Source organism: Cebus imitator, unplaced genomic scaffold (genome assembly GCF_001604975.1).
Source record: "Cebus imitator isolate Cc_AM_T3 unplaced genomic scaffold, Cebus_imitator-1.0 Scaffold384, whole genome shotgun sequence".
NCBI classification, from domain to species: domain Eukaryota; kingdom Metazoa; phylum Chordata; class Mammalia; order Primates; family Cebidae; genus Cebus; species Cebus imitator.
Window position 1 is genome coordinate 523841 of NW_016107699.1, and position 23305 is coordinate 547145.

At 51.5% G+C, this 23305-nt stretch overlaps 1 protein-coding gene across 1 annotated transcript in view; it reads left to right on the top strand.

Annotated features, from left to right (window-relative positions):
* KCNQ1 (potassium voltage-gated channel subfamily Q member 1) overlaps positions 1–23305 on the top strand; it is a 392318-nt gene that overhangs the window by 126696 nt on the left and 242317 nt on the right. Inside the window, exons 7-10 of the mRNA XM_017507721.2 lie at positions 4157–4267; positions 5497–5592; positions 7880–8002; positions 9013–9154. Coding sequence (XP_017363210.1) covers positions 4157–4267; positions 5497–5592; positions 7880–8002; positions 9013–9154 — 472 coding nt within the window. The remainder of the gene's footprint in view (positions 1–4156; positions 4268–5496; positions 5593–7879; positions 8003–9012; positions 9155–23305) is intronic.

Consider the following 23305-nt stretch of genomic DNA (forward strand, 5'->3'; position numbering starts at 1 on the left):
CCGTCCTCCCCTGGAGGCCAGCCTTGAGGAGATGCTTCTGAAAGGAGAAAATAGGATCCCAGTGCCAGCTTCTCAGGGTGGAACATGGGGGGATAGAAGGCTCCCCAGCGCCTCCCACCCCTTCACATGGGAGTGAAAATGCAGGCAAGCCCCTGGGCAGGGGGGTGGGGGAAATGCTCTGACCAGTGGGGTATGGGCACCCCACTCACCCCCACCGTTCCTGCCACGGGCATGACTTGGTGTCCCTCGTGGGGCCGGCGCCCTGTCAAGGAGCTGTGGCGGCTCAGGAGACAGGCATGTGGATCTGCATTCCAGGTGGCGAGCCATCAGGGACTGTCCCCTGCACAGCGGCCATAAAACAGCCCATTCCTGAGCTGCTTGTGTCTCAGTACAGGAAAAACAAGCCGCTCCGCAGGGAGGGGCCATTTCCTCCCTGACTTGAGGAGGAGGGTCTGGGGCCGGGTCTGGCGGATGGGCAGACCAGGCAAAGGCGGGCAGGGTCCTGGAGCTGTGTCCTGCTGTGTGTGTGTGCTCTCTACGGTGGGCAGGCTCCCAGGGCACTTCTGGGGCTGGCCTTTCTCTCCCGTCTGGGGCACCCCTGCCTTCTACTGACCACCCAGCCAACCAGCCAGCAGGAGCCCTCATGCACCCAGCTCAGCCCCAGGAAGTGACACCCCCACCCTCAGCGGCTGTCATCTGTTTCGGGCCAGGTTTGTGAGTCAGTCTTACCTGAGCAGTAGCCACCTCACCTGCTCACCTGACCCCAACTCCACGGCCAGCCCCCTCCCATTCCACCTTCATCATGGAGTTTCCATATTAGATTTTTAAATAAATCAAAATACGGCATTTTCTTTTAAAAAGTCATGATTTTAAAACATTTTAAAATAATTTAGTGTTGTTATTAAAGCGACGCTGAATACACCAGTCCGTGCCATTTGTCTTGGTGCCTGGGTTTGCTGGTGCCCCTTACACTTAGCACCCAAGGCACAGGTGCGTCACTGGCCTCCCCCAGCCGCCTGGTTCCCCTCAGGTGGATTCCTACCTCTCAGCCTGTCTTGGGTTTGTCCCCAACCTTCTCAGGAGGCAGCCGTGCCTGGACCTCATGGCCTCACAGCCCCTTGGCATCCCTGACAGAGAAGCCTCGTGGCTGGGCACTGTGCCGTCAATAGTTAACACAGTGGAACCATGTAAAAACAATTCCATATTAATTTGTTAAAATAATAGACCCATTATGTTTTCATAAATGATTTTATGATAAATTTCTATATTTTCCAAAACAAATATTATTGAAATAAAAATATGCATTTCTGCAAATCTCCAGAAAGCCTAGCTCCCGGAGGATGGGGATCCCCACGCCTGCCCCGGATGTGTCGGTCAAGAGCACGTCCCACTGCTTACGCTTGGGTAGGCACGGGAGTGCCCCCCAACCATGGCGAGGGCTGCCACCCCTGAGCCTGGCCCCAGCAGATCATCCGTGCACATTTGCCCAGGGAACACAGACTCAGCCCTGTCCCGGGCACTTCAACCCTGCTCTCGTACCTGATCCCACCTTGGGCACTGCTTCGCCATACCCCACCACCCCAGCCTTGTCCTCCTGGACTTAGTGCTAGGAGGATGCCCAGACAGGGTGAGACTTGGTCCTGTGCATGCCAGCCAGGCAGACAGTGCTGAGAGGGGTGCTTCTGCAAAGCGGAGGCAGAGCCAGGAGTGGAGGGGTGAGCCTGCCTCGGGGCATCAGCAGGGGCTGTGTGGGCCTGGGCACAGGTTTGAGGGATGAGTAGGAGGTTGCTGGATGAACATGTAGGACGCCAGCATGATCATACTGAAGGGGTGAGTGTCCCCCTGAAAAGTTTGGGTCAGACTTCGGAGCCCTCTTGCTTCATTGTCCAGGCTGGAGGGGCCCTCTGAGCTTAAGGCCAGCATAGGCCAGGGTCCTGCTCTGCCCAGGCCCTTCTAGGCCCGTTTCTGAGCCACTGTGTGTGCTTTCTCAGACTTGCTGTAGCCTTGGTAAATAGTGGATGTGCTGGGCCCCTGGGCCCTGGGCCCCGCTGGGCTGAGAGATGGCCAGGTGGGAGTCACTCCCTAGGGCAGGACTGGCACAGGGTCTCCAGTGCCCCACCTACTTTGCAGCCCTGTGTCTGCCTCTGCCACTCCCCACCCCAGGGCACCTGGGCCCTCTGGGGAAGGTAGTAGCAGGCCAGCCTATGCATGGGAGTACAGGCCCTCTGGGGAGGATGCCCTAGAGACGAGGGGCTCCGGCTCCCCCAAGGTTCCCTTCTCCGCCAGCCACTGTCAGCCTCGGCCGTGGCCTGGTTTCACCCTGTGCTCTGTGTTCAAATGTCTGCACCTGAGTGTGCCCTGAGTGTCAGGCTGGAACATGGGGACCAGCTCCCTTTTTACACGACCTTGTCATGTATGTGATGCATGTGCGGGTACTGTCTTGTGGCCTTTGCACACCAGGTCATCATATGTTTCAGTGTGCACACGTGGAGCACCCCATCTCTGTGTGAGACATGTTTGTGTGTGTGTGCCCACGTACACAGAGCCGGGTGGTCCACTGAAGGGGTCTGGCCGTAAGTAGCTTCCTGTGCGTGCTGTGTGTATGGCTGGGGGAGCAGGGAGGATGTGTGTGTCTTAAGGACAGTGGCACTGCAGGGAGAGCTCTGGGCACAGTGGCAGGAGGTGGCCTGAGAACAGCTTCTGCAGACGCGTCCTGACCATAAGCGAACATGCGGTCAGGGCACTAGAGGGGCAGGGGCCTGGGTGGTGGCCGGGGCTCAGCAGAGGCATGGCCTGCCCTGTGGCCTGGCGGCGGTGGCTGGCGGTTTGTCCGTGTTCGTTACTGTGCTCGCCGGTGCAGCCTGGTTTCCCGAAACGTGGCCGTTTCTGCTGCCCCAGCCTCCGAGCTTCCTGCTCCGGCACTGGCTAGTCATATGTGCCCGTGTCTCTGTCTGCGTGTACGCCCCTGCACCCCTGCCTGGCAGTGGCCATGGGGCTTCTCCCCACCCTCCCTCTGCCTCAGTGGCTGGTGGAAAGCACGGGGTGGTCCAGGGACCCTAGTCTCACGAGGGCTCAGGTGGGCTGGGGATTGTTCTTGCCTTCCCTTGGAGTCTGTGAAACAGGCCGTGGGCCCTACTGCCATCAGTGCTGGGCCCATAGGGCTGGGAATCCATTGGAGGTCTCCATGTGGTTGGCAGCTGGGGGGTGCCTGGGCCTGCAAGCCGTGGCTGTCACTTGGCCTTGACCAGAAGCCCCAAGCGGGTAAATGCTGGGCTGTCCTGAGTGTGGTGCCCTGAGCAGGGCTGCAAAGACCTCCTGCAGCCACAGCCTTAGTCTGGGCCACCATGCCTGCTGTCCAGGTGTGCCTGGGCATGAGCATGTGTGTCACAGAGTGAGCTATGCCTCAGGGGCACCCTGGGTCTCCTTGCCGGGCTCAGCGCCAGCTGCTGAAGAACCCAGCAGGCAGCCCGCACAGGCCAGGCCCAGCCGGGTGGGCTCCTAAGTCCTGCAGGGTGACATTTCCAGGCTCAGGATGGAAGCCCCAGGAAGCAAACCTCAGACGCCAGTGGGAGGCAGGGCGGGGGGTGGGGGGCTGGGGAGCCTCCTATTGTCCCACCACACGGCCTGGTCGGATGGCTCTCCCACCAAGAAGAAGGCTTGAGCTGCGTCTTGTACTCTCAGAAAACAGGAAAATAAAACATCTGGTGCCCTGGAGTGGCGTCAGGAAGCAGCACGTCATCCCAGCCTCTGCTTTGTTGACGACCAGCCTCCGTAGGAGCTCCTGGCCTCCTGGGGGCCAGCACACAGCAACGTCGGTGGCCCCAAGGCCTAGCCTCCCAGGGACGGGCAGGCAGACAAGGCAGCAGGTGTGGGTGGGCTCCCAGGCCCACGTTCCCAGCCAGCAGGCCTGGCCTTTGTGGGTGCTGGGTGCCTCACACGTGCTGGTGGGACGTGTGTATGGCACCAAGAGCCTGAGAGACACGCGCCATCCCATGGCTCCGTTCCTGGTCCTTTGGCTGAGTCACACAGGGTCGTCCCAGGGGTCAGAGTCTCTCATCAGCCTTCTGCTCATTAGAGTGGTGGGTGTGGGCTGGGCACGTGGTCCTCCTGTGACTCCAGGCCCATCTGTGGCTGACCGCTGTCCGTCTTCCTGCAGGTCACGGTCACCACCATCGGCTACGGGGACAAGGTGCCCCAGACCTGGGTCGGGAAGACCATCGCCTCCTGCTTCTCCGTCTTTGCCATCTCCTTCTTTGCCCTCCCAGCGGTAGGTGCTCCATGGGAGCATTCTCCCTGGCTCCTCGGACAGCTGGGGCCCTGGGGCAACCACACGCTCCTTCCTGTGAGCAGACCCGCTTACATTCAAAACCAAGACAGTGCTTCCCTTCCAGAAGGTGCTGCACTCCAGAGCCCTACCTGCCCTCCCTGGGCCCTGGATGCAGCCTTCCCGTTTCCAGTCCCCACTGGGGTCCTTGCAGGCAGTGTGGGAGCAGCCTGGCATGGCTGTGCATGGAGGCAGTGCAGGGCAGGCCTGCTCCCTCAGCCTGTGGGGTGGGCAGTGTGGCTGCCACATCCCATGGAGGCAGAACTTGTGCCCAGAGAGGGAGCCTCCACGCTGTGGCTGGCGGGGGCTTTGTTCCGTGTCCTTTCCAGAAACCACAGACTGTGAGGTGATGTGTCTAGTATGCTCTGCCTGCGTGTGGATGTATGTGTGTGTCATGTGTGTGTATGGGTGTCATAGTGCCTGTATACTATGGCTGTCTGTTTATGTATCACAGGGTATGTCCGTACTATATGTTATATGTGCCATGCATACTCTGTGTGTATTGTATGTGTATATGTTGTATTTAGTGTGTTATGTTGTGTGTGCACATATGTGCATTATACATGTATATCAGCATGTTTACATATGTGTTTATGTACACGTGTCACAAGTATGTATAGTATACATCTACGTACTATACATCTGTGTAGATGCACACAGCATGTAGACATATGTATTGTGTGTGCATGCGTCACATGCATGCGCACAGCGTGTGGCACACATATGCATGTGCACCACATGGCCCCTCCGTGGACAGCTCCCTAGCTGCTGGTCGAGTCGTCTGCACCCCATCAGCCGTCCTTGGGGGTGGCAGTGGGCCTCCTCAGCTGAGGGCTGCCTTCTGACTCCTGGCCTCAGCCCAGTGGTATGACCCCTTCCTGGGTACATACAGATGGATCAGCCCACCTGGCCCCCAGAACGGTCCCTGGGAATGAGTGAAAAGCTCCAGCCCCCCACCCATGGGACTGGTCCCCTTGCTGGGTAAGCCCTGGGGTGTGAATTCTGCCCCCGATGCCGGCCCAGGTAGCCTGGGCCAAAGGTGGGACCTGGGGGTGCTTCTAGCACAGACCATGCCTAGCCTTCCCACAACGGTGGCTGGCAACCATGCCTTGAGGCTGCACCCAGCTGGCAGCAGCCAGTTCGGACGGGAGCCTCCTGCCATTCCTTCTCAGGGGATCCTCGGCTCGGGGTTTGCCCTGAAGGTGCAGCAGAAGCAGAGGCAGAAGCACTTCAACCGGCAGATCCCGGCGGCGGCCTCGCTCATCCAGGTGCGGCACCTGCAAGGCCCTGGCTGCTGTCATTGTGGTCACTGTTATCGTTGCGTCCAGCCCTCCTGTCCACTGGGCAGAACCACCGTTGGCCCCTGCAGCAGCCCAGCTGGCCTGTGGGGCATGCTCTGCTTGTGGAAGCCTTGGCTTCTGTGGCGACGGGGCGAGCAGGGGGCACTGGAGCCTGTGTTCCTCCAAAGCTGCTCCCATTGAGGGTCACGCCCTGTGGCCTGGACAGGAGACATGGCCATGCCAGGAGTGAGCGTGTTGGTTCTGAGGCTCCCTGCACTCCCGTTCTCCCTCCTGCGGCACAACCACCTCAGGGCTGCGTCTGGCAAGGGGTGACCAGGTGACTGTCCCCAAGGGAGTGGGACCCAGATGTGCAGTTGGTGCCATCTGGATGGCCTACATCCCTCAGGGCTCGGGAGGCCCTGGTACCTGGGGGTGAGGAGTGGCGATGGGATGGCATGGGCCTCCCTCTGGGCTCACAAGGCCAGCAGGCTGGGAAAGCAAAGTCCTGGAGCAACAGGGGAAGGAAGGTTCTGGAGGCAGGCGGGGAGGCAGCCGGTACCAAGCTCTGGGACACTGGGCCCTGGCTCTGTCACCCCGGGATCTCCAGAACCCACCAGAGAATGGGACTGCCCTTTTAACGTAGGCAAAGACTTTGCACAGGAGCCCCTTGAAAATCACATCCCGTGAGTCTCTCTTGTTGGCCACTGCAGGGCCAGGGCTGCCATGAGGAACAGCGGTGAGGGGCCTGAGGGTGGGCACTGCCAGGTTGAATGACGGTGCCTGGCTGGAGATACAGCCTCCACCCAGTGCAGTGGCTGGGGGCACAGTGTCAGCTCCTCTGGGCACACTAGACTGGATGTCCCCCAGGAAGCCTCAAGGCCTGGGCAGCCTCTGCTGGCTGGGGTCCCCCTGCAGTCCTTCTAAGCTGGCTCACCCAGGCAAGGCCCAGGCTGTCGGGGGCCAGTCACAGCCCTGCCAGGCTCCTGACTCAGCCAGCGTGGGGCTGTGTTCTCCCACCCTAGGCCTAGTTTTATGGCTCTGCAGTTTCTCCTTCTCGGGAAATCATAAATCAGGCCCATAAACCTGCCTTGGTCCCGGCATGAGCAGGCTGGCCACCTAACCCCCAGGAGACCACATTCGATTCTTGTCCTACTCCCCGGGAACTACAGGTCCTATGAAAGGGGGCTCCTTGGAAGCTGCACACGAAGGGGGCCGCAGGTGATAGACACGCACAGGAGCAGGGCAGGGGTCCTGGGGTCTGCCAGGGTGGGCGGACTACGTGGAGTGTCAGCCTGTGTGTGTAATGCTCGGGCCTCAGAAGGGCTGGGCGTGTGCCCCTGCCTGCCTGTCCCTGGGTGCCAGGTGGGAGTGAGGGCTGCAGGTGCCCCTTGCCAGCTGCTGTGTCTACCTGGAGCTGTCACCCAGGAGCCTACCAGTGTAAGGGCACATTCTTTACTCAGCCCTCTCTCAGGCTCGTGTGGCCAGTGATGACAAAGCCACCAGGACATGTCTTCATACAAGGCCCCAAGAGCCCCTCCTGCCCCATCCCTGCCCACCTGGATGCTGCACAGCTGTCCCCCACGCCCCCTGCCAATATCGTCCCCTCCTCCCACGCTTCCCATGCGGTACTGCCGTGGGGTCTCTCTGAAATGCCGGCTTCAGAGCTGCACCTCTGCGCTGTTGGAGGCTCCCCCAACTGCAAGGTGGCACTCACAGGCCTCTGGGAGAGGCCTCGCCTCCTGCCAGCCCTAGAGACTCTACCTCTCCCTGCCCCCTGCTCAGCACCCATGGGTCCCGGTGACCCCTCTTTCTCAGCCCTTCCTCACTATGTGGCCGCTGGTTGCCCATTTCTGCACTGGTCTCCTATGCACGCTGTGCACCCTGGCACCCAGGGATGGTGTGCAAACCGCCCACCTTTCTGAGTCTCACCCTTGGCTCAGGGCTGGCTTGGGGTGTCTGCAGGAAGACACCAGGCAGATGGAAGTGCAATAGACTAGGGGTAACGAGCGAAGACCTTTGTGGTGTCCCAGCTCTGGGTAGCAGCTGGCCCATGAGACGGTGAGCTATCTGGCGCAGCAAGGGACCAAGCCAGGCTGCCTGGGCAGAGGGTCTGGGAGCTGGGACCATGTCAAGCCTGTGACTCTGAGGTCCCAGACCCTCCCACCTAGAAGGGAGCGACCAGGCCTGGGGAACAGGGAGTGGAAGCTGTAGCTTCCACAAGGGTCCCCACTGAGTGGCTCAGCCAGTGACAGCCTTCCCCTCTGCCCGACCTCAGACTGCGTGGAGGTGCTACGCTGCTGAGAACCCCGACTCCTCCACCTGGAAGATCTATGTCCGGAAGCCCCCCCGGAGCCATGCTCTGTTGTCACCCAGCCCCAAACCCAAGAAGTCTGTGGTGGTGAGTAGCCCGCCGGCCACCAGGGCAGGCCCTTCTTGCCAGCAGGTGGGGTGGCCGTGGGGGCACAGCACAAGGCTGGGCTCTCATCACTGCACAAGGCTGGGCATCTGACCTGGTGCAGACTGTGTCAGGGCGTCAGCTTCATTGGGGCACTGGCTACATACCTGATGCTAGGTTCCTGCCATCCCAGTGTCCCCCGACTTGGGGGTACGTAAGACTGGTCACTCCAGAGCATGAGAGGTCCCAAGAGAGAGCTCCAGGATCAGGACGGGCTGGAAAGAAGGCTCTTCAGAGGGCCTCAGGGTTGGGCTCTCCACACGGGGCACAGTGAGTGGTGAGCAGTGGGCAGGGGGCGGCGGGAGGTGGGCGGTGGCAGGGAAGCAGCAGGGATGGGAGGTGAGGCAGGGTGCAGCGAAGGGCGTCTGGAGGTTGCAGGACCGCGGAGTTTGGCAGGTGCTGGGATCTCATGACGTGGCTGGGATCATGAAAGGGGTTGGGGCTGACATGGGCATGGTTCCCCGTCCTGGCCTGGGCCCACACCCTCTGTGGAGAGATCTGGCCTTCCCAGTTTCCAGCTGCCAGCGGAGCCTCTGTGCCAACTTTTCCCCAGATCTCCACACAGCCTGCACCCTCACTTCAGGTGCCCTCTTCAGGCCCTGCTAGCACCTAGTCTGGTCCGCCATATGTGTTCACCCCCGCTGGTCACAGCCCCCATTACCACCTCCCCCGGCACCATCTTGTGCATTTGTCTGCTTCCTGGTGTCCTGTCAGCCTGCTCCAACGAGGCCATGAGCTCACAGAGCAGCAACTGGGCCAAGCCCCCCTTGTGGCCCCCAGCAGCCCTGCCCTGTCTCTGTGTGAGGATGCTGGAGCTGGCCCCAGGCCCCCGGTCCCTGTTGGGGTGTATGTGGCAGGGGCTGGGCTCAGGGTGGCTGCATGGACACTCCGGGGCCAGCGCAGGGCCTGGCAGATGATGGCCACAAGCTGCTAATCTATTGTCTGTTTTTTAGATAAAGAAAAAAAAGTTCAAGCCGGACAAGGACAATGGGGTGAGTCCCGGAGAGAAGACGCTCACAGTCCCCCAGATCACGTGTGACCCCCCAGAAGAGCGGAGGCTGGACCACTTCTCTGTCGATGGCTATGACAGTTCTGGTGAGAACCCCTCAAACAGGTGTGGGGTGCAGGGCCGGGCAGGTCGCTGCCTCTTCTGGGAGCCCGAGCAAGCCAATGGGTTTCTCCCTTGGGCTGGGGTCTCTGCTGACGAGTCATGAACAGACAGAGGGTGGAGCTGCTAGAAACTTCCGTAAACCTTCCAGCTGCCTTCCCCTCAGAGTCTTCCCAAGGCAGGTCTGGCCACACCTTCTGTTGCGAGAGGAAGCCTGGGCAGGTGACTGGAGGGGTCCGCTCCCCCAGCTGTGCCGAGGGAAAGCAGTGTTCTTGATTCCAGCTGCCTGGCTTTCCCCCAGTGGAGCCCACGGCTGTGGTTGGGAAGTGGCTAGGGTGACCTCTGGGCCCACTGGCAGAGAGGCCAGAGGTGAGGGGTCTGGGGATGGGGCCCTAAAGGAGCAGCACCAGGCCTGGGGAACGTGGGGAACGTGACAGCACAGGCCCTTCTCATGCAGCCCAGGGCCCGAGTCTGTGTGTGGTGGTGTGGCTGGGACCTGCGTCCCTCCTCTCACCCCTGCAGCGGGGGCTGGGATGAAGCCACCTTCTGTGGGACCTCACAGTTGGAGGGCAGACCTGTCTAGGGTTTACGTGTCCTCCATCCTGGGCGAGGGGCTTTACCTGCGCTAACTTGTAAGTGTGGCTCTGTGACAGACATGGAGGGCGAGGCCCTGGAGGCTGGGCTCATGTGCTCCAGCCACACCGCGGGGAACACAGCAGTGCCCGGCTGTGGCCGCCACATGCCTCCCGCCCCCTTCTGCAGAGCACACACACAACACGTGGTGATGCCAGGGCGTCAGCGCTCGGCTTCCCACACTGCTCCGGGCAGACTTGGCCTCCCGGCTGCAGCAGGAGGCACCCGTGATGTGTCTGTCATCTGGAGGCCAGTTCTGAGACAAACATCGTAGGACAGAACCACGCACTGGGCAGCTCGACGGGGTGTGAGGGGCTGGGACCTCATGCTCCCTGTCCGCGGATGAGGGTTGGGGCCCCGGGTTGCGACTCAGCCCTTGAGAGTTAGGAGGCGTGGAAGGGACCCCACTTCTCGCTGGAAGCTCAAACTTCTCTTGCCTGTGACTTCAATGCCCACTTCTGGAGACTGTGATCTCAAGCTGCAAATTCTCTAGCAGCTCTCTTAAAACCAAATATGAAAGAGTGGCTGTTTCTTTCCTCTGAGCCGTGCGGGGTATTTGAGATAGCCTGCTGCCACCAGGACGGGGCGTTGGCGCTCAGCACCGCGTGCAAAGGTGCCACCTGTGGCCCTGCCGGCTGCTTCCTCCGAGGCAACCCTGATGGCGACTGTGCTCTGATACAAAGATGGTGCTTCCGGACGCTGTGTGGCAGCACCCACGCAGAGGCCCTGGCAAATGCTCCCAGAAGCCCCCATCCCAGGGCATTGTCCCCCGGGAGGAAAGGGGTGCCTGTTTTGAAAACATTTGGTTATCATGGTGCCAAAAAGCAGCACCGGTTTAGACCCCAGGTGAAACAGTGGCCTTACCCTCCCAGCATGGGGGAGGCTTCATCTTCCAGGAGGTGGGGAGCACAGCATTCAAAGCCCACTCCCCTTTGACCACTTGCTGTTGTCTGGACAGACATCACGCACTTGGGCCTTGTGTTGGTTCCTCCCCACTCGGTTCCTGCCCACCCAGTTTCTGCCCCTCGAAGTCTCAGCCCCCTTCTTCCATGACTCCAAGGCGTATCCTCTAAGGAGGCTTGACCCTGCCCTGGAGGGACCACTCCCAGCTCTCGCTGCCTTCCATCCCCTGTGGGAGGGAGGACTTCACGTGGCCCAGTCCCTTGGAGGCTGGACCCCACTGTTTCGGACTCTGAGCTGTTATAAGCTAGGCCCTGCCTCAGTTGTGCCAAGAGGCTAGGGATCCATGCCTGGCAGAGAAGGGTCCATACACCTTGCCCTACCATCCAGGTGACATGGTCCATGGTCCATTCCCTCCTCAGCAGCCGTCCCTTTGTCCTTTGGTCATTTTGGCATCTATCGCTCCCCTCTCAGACACATCTTCCTAGTGCCTGGGACCAACCCGAATGTTCCAGCTCGCCAGCAGTTGTAGGAATGCTGTCACGTCTTACCTATGGCAGAGGGGGGGACAAGCCCACACTATTCCCAACTCTGTGCTCGTGGGCACTAGCCCAGCCCACCAAGCTTCAGTTCATTTAGAATGGCTCACCTGCATCCCCCTCCTTGGCAGGAGGCTGGGTGATGCCCCCTGGGGCTTTTCTGGGCATCCCATGTAGGAGTCACCAGGCAAGACCAAGTCCAGGCACCCGCTCCACTGGGCCTCAGATGCCAACAGGATTTGCCTGGGACCCGACCACATCTCAGTGAGCCCCTGGGACATGCTCCCGCCTGCCCGCTGGAGCCGGCACAAAGGGTGATTGTGCCAACCAATGCCCAGTGTCCCCACGGCTCCGGATTCAGGGCTGGGACCATTGTCTCGATGCAAATAGGGGCTTTCTGCGCATGCTAACGGGCAGGTGGGCGTGGCTGGGGGCTGGGGACGCAGCCTGTGTACGGCCTGAAGAAGCATCGCTTGCTGCTTGCTGAATGCGGGGCAGCCCAAGTCGATGCTGTCCATTCAGCCTGGTTAGTGTTATTAGGTCATTAGTGCTGTCTGCGGAATGTTAATGAGGGAAAGTGCAGAGAAAGTCAGGCGCCTTTTGTGGAATGCCCCTCCACGGAGGAGGTTTTTCTTTTCTGCTGGAGTTCTTTCTTTCCTAACGTGATAAGTCAGCCCAGGCTGGAGCTACCAGATTTCTGGAGCCTGAGCTGTCGGCCTGGCCCCCAGAGACCCAGAGCGGCCCCTGATACTCTTGAGTCCCCTCTGCCTAGGAGGCTCTTGTAGAGCCCTGGTGTGGGGAGAAGGGGATGCTGATCCCAGGGCGGAAGCCACTCCGGGAAGTCCTACAGCCCCTCTCCCTCAAGGTGGGTGTGAACGGCCACACTGAGGTCCCCCCAAAGCCAAATCCAGGCCTCAACTCTGCCTGGCTGAGCTTGCTGTTGTGTGGGCCTGCTGATTAGGGCACCCACCTGTTTGCACCATCCACCTGCACACAGGCCCCTTCAGCTCGGGCTCTAGCTGGTGCTGTGCAATGTTGGCCCCACTCACAGGTGGAGAAACGGAGGGCCAGGGCCATGCGGGGCCCTCCCAAGGACACGTGTGTGTCTAACACCCCACCGAGCCTGCCAAGAGGCATATGCAGGTGTGGTAGTGGCAGACCTCAGGGGAGCGAGGCTGAAAAGCAAGAAGGCCCCCCACGGACCTCAGGGGAGTGAGGCTAGGAAGGAAGAAGGCCCCCCACAGACCTTAGGGGAGAGAGGCTGGGAAGCAAGAAGGCCCCCCACAGACCTCAGGGGAGCAAGGCTGGGAAGCAAGAAGGTCCCCCACAGACCTCAGGGAAGGGAGGCTAGGAAGGAAGAAGGCTGATGGTGGCATCAGAACACAGACTAACCTGCAGCCAAAATGGGGCACGTGTTCCCTGCAGAACAGCCTCCCTGAGGGGAGGAACCAGTCCCCATCCCACATGGCAGGGCCCGCTGCTGTTCCCCCTAACCTTCTGACCTGGGTGGGGAGGGAGGGGCATGTCAGCAGCCACCCAGCCCGAGAGCCCACGCTCAGCAGAGGTCGGCTGGCCTAGCCCTAGAGTCTTTGCCATGCAGTGTCACGGACTCTGCTCATGAAGGACGCTCATGCGTGGGGACCCAACCGCATGCTGCTTGGCTTGGCAGTGTCGGAGGGACTGGGACCTGCGAGGATGTGGTGGTCACTGGCCATGCCCAGCCTGGGAGCCTGAGACTCGTAGCCCGGCTGCTGCTGCCTTGGGGTCCTAAAGATCCTCTGTGTGCCTTTGGTGTGGGCCAGATACACAGGCAACCTCCTGCCCAGAGGGTCCAAACAGGCATGAGTCATCCACATCTGCAGGTCAGAGGAGGCCTGGGCTGGAGCCGCACACTGGCCATCCTGTCCCGCTGTCCCTCCCTCAGAGCCACTGTGTTCCCTCCGCATGAAACCGTCTTTCCCGGATCCGGCGAGTCCTTAATGAAGGAGCTGCCTCCGTGGTGCGCTGCCTGCCCTGCCCCTGCTCCACTCCAGGTGTCTCTACAGCCAGGTCCCCATTTGACCAGGTTGTCCAGTCCCCTCCTCAAAGGGAAGGGGCGCTTTGTTTTTTGTCAGTGACCCTGAGCTGGTACCATGCCCAACCCATGGTGGGTGCACGATAAAAATGCACCGGTGGCTGTGCCACCAGTGTTTGCCTTGACAAATGGGCTGGAGGTGCAGGACTGGCCAGAGGTGGCCTCCTAAACACCAGAGTCCTTAGGATGCCACAGTAGACTTCCCCAAATCTACTGGTCCTAGAGGCCTCCTCAGACAGGATGCCTCCAGAGGCTGCTCAGAGGATGCTGGGCTGGAAGGTCGTGGTCTGTGCCATAGGGCAGCAGCGCCTTCCTGCCTGGCCTGGACAGGGTTCTGAAGGGCTTCTGGGGAGGTACCTTCAAAGCTGTACCTCTGTGTGTCAGCACGTGTTTGCCAGGTGAGCTGGGACTATCGTGTGGTTTCCTGTTTGTAAAGTGGGGCAGCGTGCTGGAGGAGCTTGCATCACATAGCCAGGGGTCCCCAGTGTGGCCTGGGGGCTTGCCGTCCACACGTGTGCGTGTGCTTTTTGGAGGCATGCATCATGGAACAGCCTCACCTCTTGCTTCTGCACTCGTGAGGCTGATTCTCACGGGGTCAGGCTGTCGCCTCTTCCTGCTCCCTGCTCGATGTCCTCAGCCCAACACACCAAGCCTGGTCTTTGACACACTCCTCCACTCAAGGCTGTGTGTTCTGATGGTGCAATTTTGGTGGCTGCCGCAGGATTAAATCCTGAATGCTTTGCCAACTAAAATCAAAACTCTCCCCAATTCCTCTGGAACCTCCCTGGGACCTTGACTCTAGGCTCTAGACCCCACCGTCTCCTGCCGTTTCCTGGGCCTTTGTTGCCCAGCTTTTTGGTTTTTTCTTTTAAATGATCCCCTTTTTGTTGAAGTTTCACACATCTAGATATTTACTCGCAGATTTGCAGTTTTCTGTCTCACCATTTGGATTTAATTTCCTTTTTCCTGAAGTCTGTGCTTCCTTCAGTGAAGGTAAACCCTCAGTTTCTGTTTGCCCGAAATGTTTTTACTTTGCCTTTGTTATTGGATGACGATTTCGTTGTGGGGAGAGTTACAGGTGAGTGTGCACATTTTCTCTGAAGACTCTGCAGCTGTAACGCTGCTGTCTCTTGGCTTCTGTGGGTCATCAAGCTAACTAATTTTCCTTTGTAAGTGACCCTACCTCTAGTGACTTCAGAAACCTTCCTTTTGACTTTGGTGTTCAGAAGTTTCACTGCACTGTACCAAGGTGGTGGATTTATTTATTGTGCGTACAATTTATTGTGATTCCTGAATCTGAGGGTTTATGTCTTTCACCAACTGTGGAAAGTCAGTGCCATTACGTTGTAGAACATTGCCTCTCCTGAGGGTTCTGATTTTTCCCAGAAACTTCTATTCGACCATCTCATTGTCCTTCTCATCTGTCTCCTAGATTTTCTATCTCTGTCTCCCTCTGCTTTATTCACGGAATTTTCTGTGCAGCTTCTAACTCTTGAGATGTTTCTGTTCCACTGTTTTATCCACCCACTGAGACTTCCAGTTATATAGTTTTTCATCCCTATGAATCCTTGTACGTGGGTTTAATTTGCTTGATTTTAGCATCTTTTACCTTTCTCGTATTTTATACTACAACTTCAAATCTTTAAGCCACTTGGAAATGCTTATTTTGTACCCTCTATCCTGTTATTTCATCATCTGCAGTTCTTGGAGAGATTAATTCTGTTCACTGTGGTTTTTCCTGACTCTTGCTCATGGTGGCTCATTTTACTGTGAGTTTGCAATTTAGATCATGAGCTTGTGTGGTGGATGTTTCTGTTTGTGGGGTTCCTGTGTGTCCTGTATAAGGGTACATGCCTCTGGAGAAGCTGTACTTTTGCTTGTACAGAGTGACTCAGTGAACCAATCCAGGACCTTCGTGATCTCACATTTTAGATATGAGATCTTCTAGACAATGTACGCAGTGTAAACAGAAACCCCAATTTCCTGTGACAGAAAATCTAAGTTATATATATTAAGAGGAGAGTTTTATTTTATAAAGTAAAACTGTCTTTATTTGTGGAAGAAACTGTTATCTATGTAGAAAATCTGATGAATATACAAGATGACCACCATAACTAATATATGAGTTTAGTAAGGTGGCAGATACAAGATTAATCTGTAAAAATCAATTCCATTCATACATTCTAGCAGCAAATAACCAGAAATTGAAATTTTTTTAATACAGGCATATCTCATTCTTATTTACTGCACTTTGGTTTGCCCCACTTTGCTGATAATGCATTTTTTACGAATTGAAGGTTTGTGGCAACCCTACTCAAGTCGAAGCTGGTGCTCATTTATCATTTCGGTAATCCTAGGGCCCTAAAGAATTATCCTACATCTACTCTGCTTATGCTCTGTAATGGAAGAACAAAGCCTGTTGACAGCATGGTTTACTGAAAATGTTGAGCCCATTGTTGAGACCTACTGCTCAGACGAAAAGAAGCCTCTCAAAATGTTAGTGCTCATTGACAGTCGACCTGGTCACCTAAGACCTCTGATGGAAATGCCCAACGAGATTAATGTTGTTCTTACACCTGCTGATACAACATCCATTCTGCAGCCCATAACCAAGGAGTAATTCCAACTTTGAAGTCTTATTATTTAATAAATACATTTTGTAAGGCTATAGCTATCATAGATAGTGATTGCTTTGATGAATCTGGGCAAAATAAATTGAAAACATTTTAGAAAAAGTTCACCATTCTAGATCCCACTAAGAACATTAGTGATTCATGGAACAAGTTCAAAATATCAACATTAACAGGAATTGGGAAGAAGTTGTTTCCAGCCTTCCTGGATGACTGTGAGGGGTTCAAGATTTCAGCAGAGGAAGTAAGTGCTGATGTTGTAAAAACTGCAAGAGAACTAGAATTAGAGGTGGAGCTGGAAGATGTAGCCGAAATATCATTAGTTGTTAGAGAAATGCAAATTAAAAACAATGAAATACCACTACCCAATTAGTATATTGCCTAAAATTAAGGAGGTTGATGATATCAAGTGTTGGTAAAGATGTGATGGAGGTGGAATGCTCATATGCTCCTGGTGAGAATGCAAAGTCCAAAGCGATGCAGCCATTTGGGAAACAGTTCAGCAGTTTCTTGATGTGTTAAACATATACCTTCCATATTATACAGCCATCCTACTCCTAGGTATTTATCCAGGAGAAATAAGATCATATGCACACCACCACTATATGGAATATTCATAGCAGCTTTATAAAAACTGGAAACCCAAAACTGGAAGCAACCCAAATGCCCATCAACATTTAAATAGATTTTTCAAAGTTGTGGCATATTCCTGTAATGGAATACTACTCAGAAATACAAAGGAATGAACCATTGATGCACCTACAATATGGATGAATTGCAAAATAATTATAGTGCGTGAAAGAGGCCAGACAAAAAAGAGTACATGGTATCTTATTTACGTAAAACTCTAGAAAATGACCACTAATATAGAGTGACAAAAAGGTCAGTGGTTATCAGTGGTTACCTGGGGATCGGGGTAGTGATAGGAGAGGGAAGGACAAAAGGGCACAAGAAAACTTTTGGGGCAGCTGGTATGTTTATTATAATCATGGCGATGGTTTCATCATGTCAAAAGTTACAACATTGCACACTTTAAACATGCAAGTTATGTCAATTATGCCTCAATAAAGTTGTTAATATATATAATAAATATAACATAAATATAGAATAAAATGTATTTTCCATAGCAAAAAAATACCAAAAATATCGTTTTTTTAAATGATAGCTTAAACCAGTTGCCACTCACACATAGGCATAGGGCTAATTCAATTGCTATATAAAAACACTCTTGTAGGCCAGGCGCAGTGGCTCACCACTGTAATCCTAGAACTTTGGGAGGACAAGGCGAGTGTATCATGAAGTCAGGAGTTCAAGACCAGCCTGACCAACATGGTGAAACCCTGTCTCTCCTAAAAATACAAAAATTAGCTGGGTGTGGTGGTGCACACCTGTAATCCCAGCTACTCAGGAGGCTGAGGCAGGAGAATCACTTGAGCCCAGGAGGCAGAAGTTGTGGTAAGCCGAGATTGTATAACTGCACTCTATCCAGCCTGGGTGACAGAGCAAGACTCCATCTCAAAACAAAACAAAACAAAAAAAAAAAGCTTTTGTAAATCAAGATAAAAGTTAAAAGATATTAAAACAGTTCACAGAAAAGGAAATACCAATGATTCTTAAGAATGAAATATGCTGGCCAACTTCAATTATGACAAGAGAAATGCAAATTACATTAAAGCAATGGGGTCCTTGAAACTTATCTGATTATTAAATATCAAAGAGTTTGATAACACTCTTTGGGTAAGTGTGCAGGGAAACTCTCAGCCTCGGTCATTGATGTTGGAAAAAAAAAATGGATACAACCTCTGTGGAGATAAATAAGGTAACTTCAATCAAAATTAAAGATGCATATGCTTTTGAATCATTCTAGAAATTTACTCTACACATATCTTACACATTTGCAAAATAATCCATCATGAGGATATTGATTTCTACAATTATTAAATAGCAAAAAATTGCAAACCACCAACATACCCCCAGTGGAGGTCTGCTTCAAGTATCATATCTCCATTAAACAGCCATCAAAACTGTGAAGCTGTACTCTCATCACCGGTGCAGGCCATCCCTGATATCTGATACTAGAAATAACAGTATATCTTTCAGAAGAGTATGAAATCTCCCACCATGTGTGGGCAAATACAATGGTTTACAAAACGAAGCTTTATAGATCTTGTTCTGTGTCTTGAAACCATTTGAAGGACATTGGGATTTTCTTTTCTGTAAAGGTTAAAAAGAGCTGAATTGTAAAAACATCTGGGCCTGATACATGTTTTATAGGAGATCGTTAGTAATTTCTCTTTAGTCTGTTTTATGATCATTTGTTCTAAATTAGTTTGTTACATCTTTTGGAGTAATTTATTCATTGCTATTTAACTTCCTCAAGCCTTTCAATTGTGTTGCCACTCGGTGGCAACTAATTTTTTTCTTTTAGTGATTTTATGGTCTTCTCTATCAAATATCTTCATTTTTCTTTTCCTTTTTTGCATGAACTTTTGTAGTTTTGCTCCTTTTTTCTTAAGCACATGAGAAATTTATCTATTTTATATTTTGTTATCAGAAAACTATCTTTGTACTCTTTGTTGTCTATTTCATTAACCTAAACTTTTATATCTGTTAATTCCCTTTTCCTGGCTAACTATATTTTTGTTTTCTTTTACTTAAGAGTCATAGTTCATTTATTTGAAGTCTTTCTACTAACAGCATTTTTAAAAGCTATAAATTTTCCTCTGATTGCAGCTTTAGCTATGACACATAGATCTGATTATGAAATACGTTCCTTTTCATTGCTTTCTTGATAGTTTTTATTTTATATTTTGATTTTTCTCTTTAGAGTTCTTCTAATGTCTTAATTTTTAAGCAGTACATTTTTATCACTGTTATTTATTTCTAATTTAATAGGCTTACAGTGAAAGGATGTAGCCTATGAAGTCTCCACTTTTTTTTTTTAATGAAGATTTTCATTGTGTCCAAGTATGAAGATAAGATCATTATTTTGGTAAATGCTCCACAGACATCAGAAAATATCTTCTGTATTTGTAGGACACAAAGTTTTATTTATATGCATGGACAGATAAAATATATGTGGAGATGGATTATATAAACATACATGTATATACTTATTCATTGCCTCATTAAGGTTTGCTGTGCCCTTAGTTTAAAAAAAAAAAACTGAAACATCTACCAAATTCTGAAACAGGAAAATTACATTCTTCCTTTACAATTGTTTCTAAAAATTGAATGGCAGATTTCATGGAGTAGTTTGGGGCACAGCCTAAATGGCCAACCTTCTTAGGGCCACAGCCCAGCTCTGCCATTTTCTTATGTGGCCCTCAGCAAGCTACTGCTTTCTCTGTGCCTCAGTTTCCACATCTGTGAAATCAGGATCCTAACTGTGCCTGCTCCCAGGACTCCTGTGTTGCTTGAGTGAGTTAGAACATGTCAGTGCCCACCCAGGGCACTTGCTTGCTTGCCCGCAAGCAGCAAGCAGTCTTGTGTCTCTGTCTGCTGCCAAGTTCACCCCAGGCTCTATCAATACTAGATCTGCTCTCCTTCCCTCCTAAACAGCCACACACTCATACCACAAATCTAGGGGCTATTCTTTCTTTTATTGTCCTTAATATTGTATCACTTTCTGATATTCACACCTTAACTTTACAGATGCGTAGAATGGAATAGATGTGTTTCAGTACCAATTTTTTTTCTCACATTTGCTTGGGCTCCCCTCCTCTCCATTACCTATGTTGACAATCTAGAATTTGTTGTTTCATATTTTTCCCAATGTTCATATAATATTCAATGAAATAAAATACATGTGACATAATGAAGGCATTATCATTGTTTTCCAAACTCATGGGATCATATCATACCTGCTTTCTGCATCTTGCTTTTCTCAATCAGTGAAACAGTAAAAATGCCTCTAAGGCTGCTGGAACAATTTTATTTTTGTTTAATTCTGTCTCTAATTGAATTTTATTTCTTTCAATTCTATTCTAAAATTTATAATCTCTGCTTAATTTCCTTTGGTGTACATTTCCTGTGATGTTCTCTATTGCTTAAAATTCATTTTGTTCAAGAACATAGGTTCTTGAACCTATGTTTCTATGTACAGAACATTTATTTCTATGTAATAAATTTCCAGAATGTATTAGTTTGCTAAGGCTGCCATAACAAAATACTACAGGCTGGGTGGCTTAGACAGCAGACATTTATTTCTCATAGTTCTGGAAGACAGAAGTCTGAGATTAAGGTGTCTGCAAGGTTTCTTTCCCTGGGGCCTCTCTCCTTGCCTTGCAGATGGCTGCCTTCTTCCCGTGTCATCACATGGCCATTGCTCTGTGCATTTGCACCCCAGGGTTTCTCTGTGTATCCAAACTTCCTCTTCTTTAAGGACACCAGTCACATTGGATTAGGGCCCACCCTAACAGCTTCACTGTAGCTTCATCACCTCTTTAAAGGTCCTGTCTCCAAACACAGTCACTTGCCAAGGCATTAAAGACTAGGGCTTCAATTACAAATCTTGCGGGACACAATTCAGCCCATGACACAGGAATAGGCATGTTAATTTCAGTGATGTGGCCAGGTTGTTTTTCTCGGGTTGTCTGACTTTGAATTCCACAGGCAGGGTTCCTCCTTCCCAGAGGCATTCCTGCCATCAGTCCTGGCAGAGCGATTTCCCATCCTGTTAGCCAAGTAGGGCAGAGTTTCTCTACTGTACCTCTGTTGACATCTAGTGCCGGATAAGTCTTTGTTGAAGGAGGAAATCCTGTCCATTGTGGGATGTTTAACAGCATCTCTGGCATCTACCAGGGAGCCAGAAGTACCACTCCCTCAGTTATGACAACAAAAAAATCTCCACATGCTGCCACATGTCCCCTGGAGGGCAAAATTGCCCCCAGTTGTGACCTACTGGGCTAAAGTGGTCCCTCAGGATTCTTTCTGAAAAACAAAACAAAAAATGTTTATTTGGTAATAATTTTGAACTACAGAAAAATTATGAGAATGAGATATAAAACACCTAAATACCCTTCACTAAGATTTACCAGTTTACTAATGGTTACATTTTGCCACATTTACTTTATTATTTGAACCCCTTTCTCTACATAGTCACATAACATGTTTTTCTGAAACATTTACAATATTTCAGAATTCACAATAATACAGTTATCGACTTCTGCAATTAAACATCGATATAATACTTTAACCTAATTTAGCACCTATGTTCCTGTTTTGTCAGGTGCCATGACAATGTCCTTTGTAGCATTTTTCCTCCACTGCAAGACCCAGTTCAGGGTCAGTACTCCTCTTAGATGTGTCTCTTCAGTCTTCTTTCATCTGGAATGTCTCTCATCTCTTTCTCTGTTATGACACTGACATTTTTGAAAGATACAGTCCTGCCACTTCTCGGGGGAGTTTGATGTTTCCTCACGGTTAGATCCACGTTGTGCACTCTGTATGTGACCTGATGTCCTTCTCAGTGGACCTTGGCCTGAGGCACACAGTATATCTGTCCCTTATCAAAGATGTTATTTTGATCATCAAATTAAGGCATTATCTACTTTTCTACACTACAGTTACTATATTTTGCCTTGTAACCAATAAACAATCTGGGGGAGATTCTTTAAGGCTGTGCATATACCCTGCTGCTTACCAAACAATGTCTCTCCAGATTCAAATGCTTTGAGAAACCAGACTTTATTATGATAGTTGCAAAATGATAAATTTCCAACTCTAGCACCCCTTCCACAAAAGTACAGAACGAAAAAAAAATACTGTCCAGCTGGAATGGTTACCTCATTGTGGTTTTGATTTGCATTTTCCTCACGATACTGAGCATTTTTCCATGTGCCTAGTGCCCAGTTGTGTATCTTCTTTAGTGAAATATTTATTCAGATCTTTTGCCCATTTTAAAAATGACACTTTTAAGCTTCTTATTTTTAGACATTTATACGCAGTGGTAAGAAATAGTACAGAGGGACCCCATGCACCCTTTAGTTTCCCTCAGTGGTGGCATCTTGTAAAACCACAGCACAATGTGATTACCAGGATGTCAACAGTGATGCAGTAAAGATAAAGAGTGTTTCCATTGCCACAAAGATTCCCATTGTTTGTCTTTTTATGCCACACCTATTTCCCTCCCACCCCATCCCTCTAATCCCTGGCAACCGCTGATCTGTTCTCTGACTCTGTAGTTTTGTCTTTTCAAAAATGCCATATAAATGGAATCACATGTACACAATATCTTAGAAACTCGGTCTTTTGGCTCAGTATCGTTCTCTGGATTCATTCAAGTTGTTTTGTACAGCAACAGTTCATTAAATTGTAGTGCTGAGTGAAATTTCATGGTATGGACATACCCCAGTTTAGTTAACCACTCCCTCATCCAAGGACATGTGGGTCATTCCCACTTTGGGCTATTACAAGTCATAGTAGGCTGAACAACAGCCCCCAGCGTACCCAGGTCCTAACTCAATCTGTGACTGTTACCTTATAGGGCAAAGAGCACTCTGCAGATGTGGGAAATTAGGGATCTTGAGATGGGGAAATCATCCTGGATTATCTGAGTGGGCCCAATATAGTCACAAGGGTCCTTATAAGAGGGAGGTAGAAGAATACCGGACTACAGTAGAAGAGAAGGAGGGTTACGTGGCCACAGAAGCAGGGGCAGGAAATGGCAATGTGATTTGAAGAAGGGGTCACAAGCCAACGAATTCAGGCAGCTTCCCAAAGAACAGGAAAAGAAAGGAAAGGAAAGAGAAAGGATGCTCCCTTGGAGCCTCCAGAAGGAACCAGTCCTGCTGGTACCTTGATTTTTAGTCCCCTAAGACTCTTTTCAGACTTCCGGCCTCTAGAACTGTAAATAAATAAATACACTTGTGTTGTTTTAAGCCACTAAGTTTACAGAAATGTATCACACCAGCCATGGGAAACTCATACACTGGTAAGGACGACATGAACCTTCTTGTAAGGTTTTTGTGTGAACAGAGGTTTTTAGTTCTTTGGGAAAAAAGCTCAAGTTTGTAATTGCTGAGCTGTGTGGCAGTTGCATGTTTAGTTTTATAAGAAACTACCAAACTGTTTTTCCAGAGTGACTGCACCCATTTCACATTCCCCATTCCCACCAGCAACGTCTAAGTGATCTAGTTTCTCTGCATTCTTGCCAGCATTTGATGTTCACGCTGTTTTTCATTTTATCCGTTCACACAGGTGTGTAGTGAGATCTCATGGTTTACATTTACATTTCATCAGGGTAATACTGAACATCTTTTCATGTGTCTCTTTGCAATTTTTATATCCTATTCCGTGAAATTCTTGTTGATACCATTTTCCCATTTCCCAATTAGCCTTTTTTTTTTTTTTTTTTTTTTT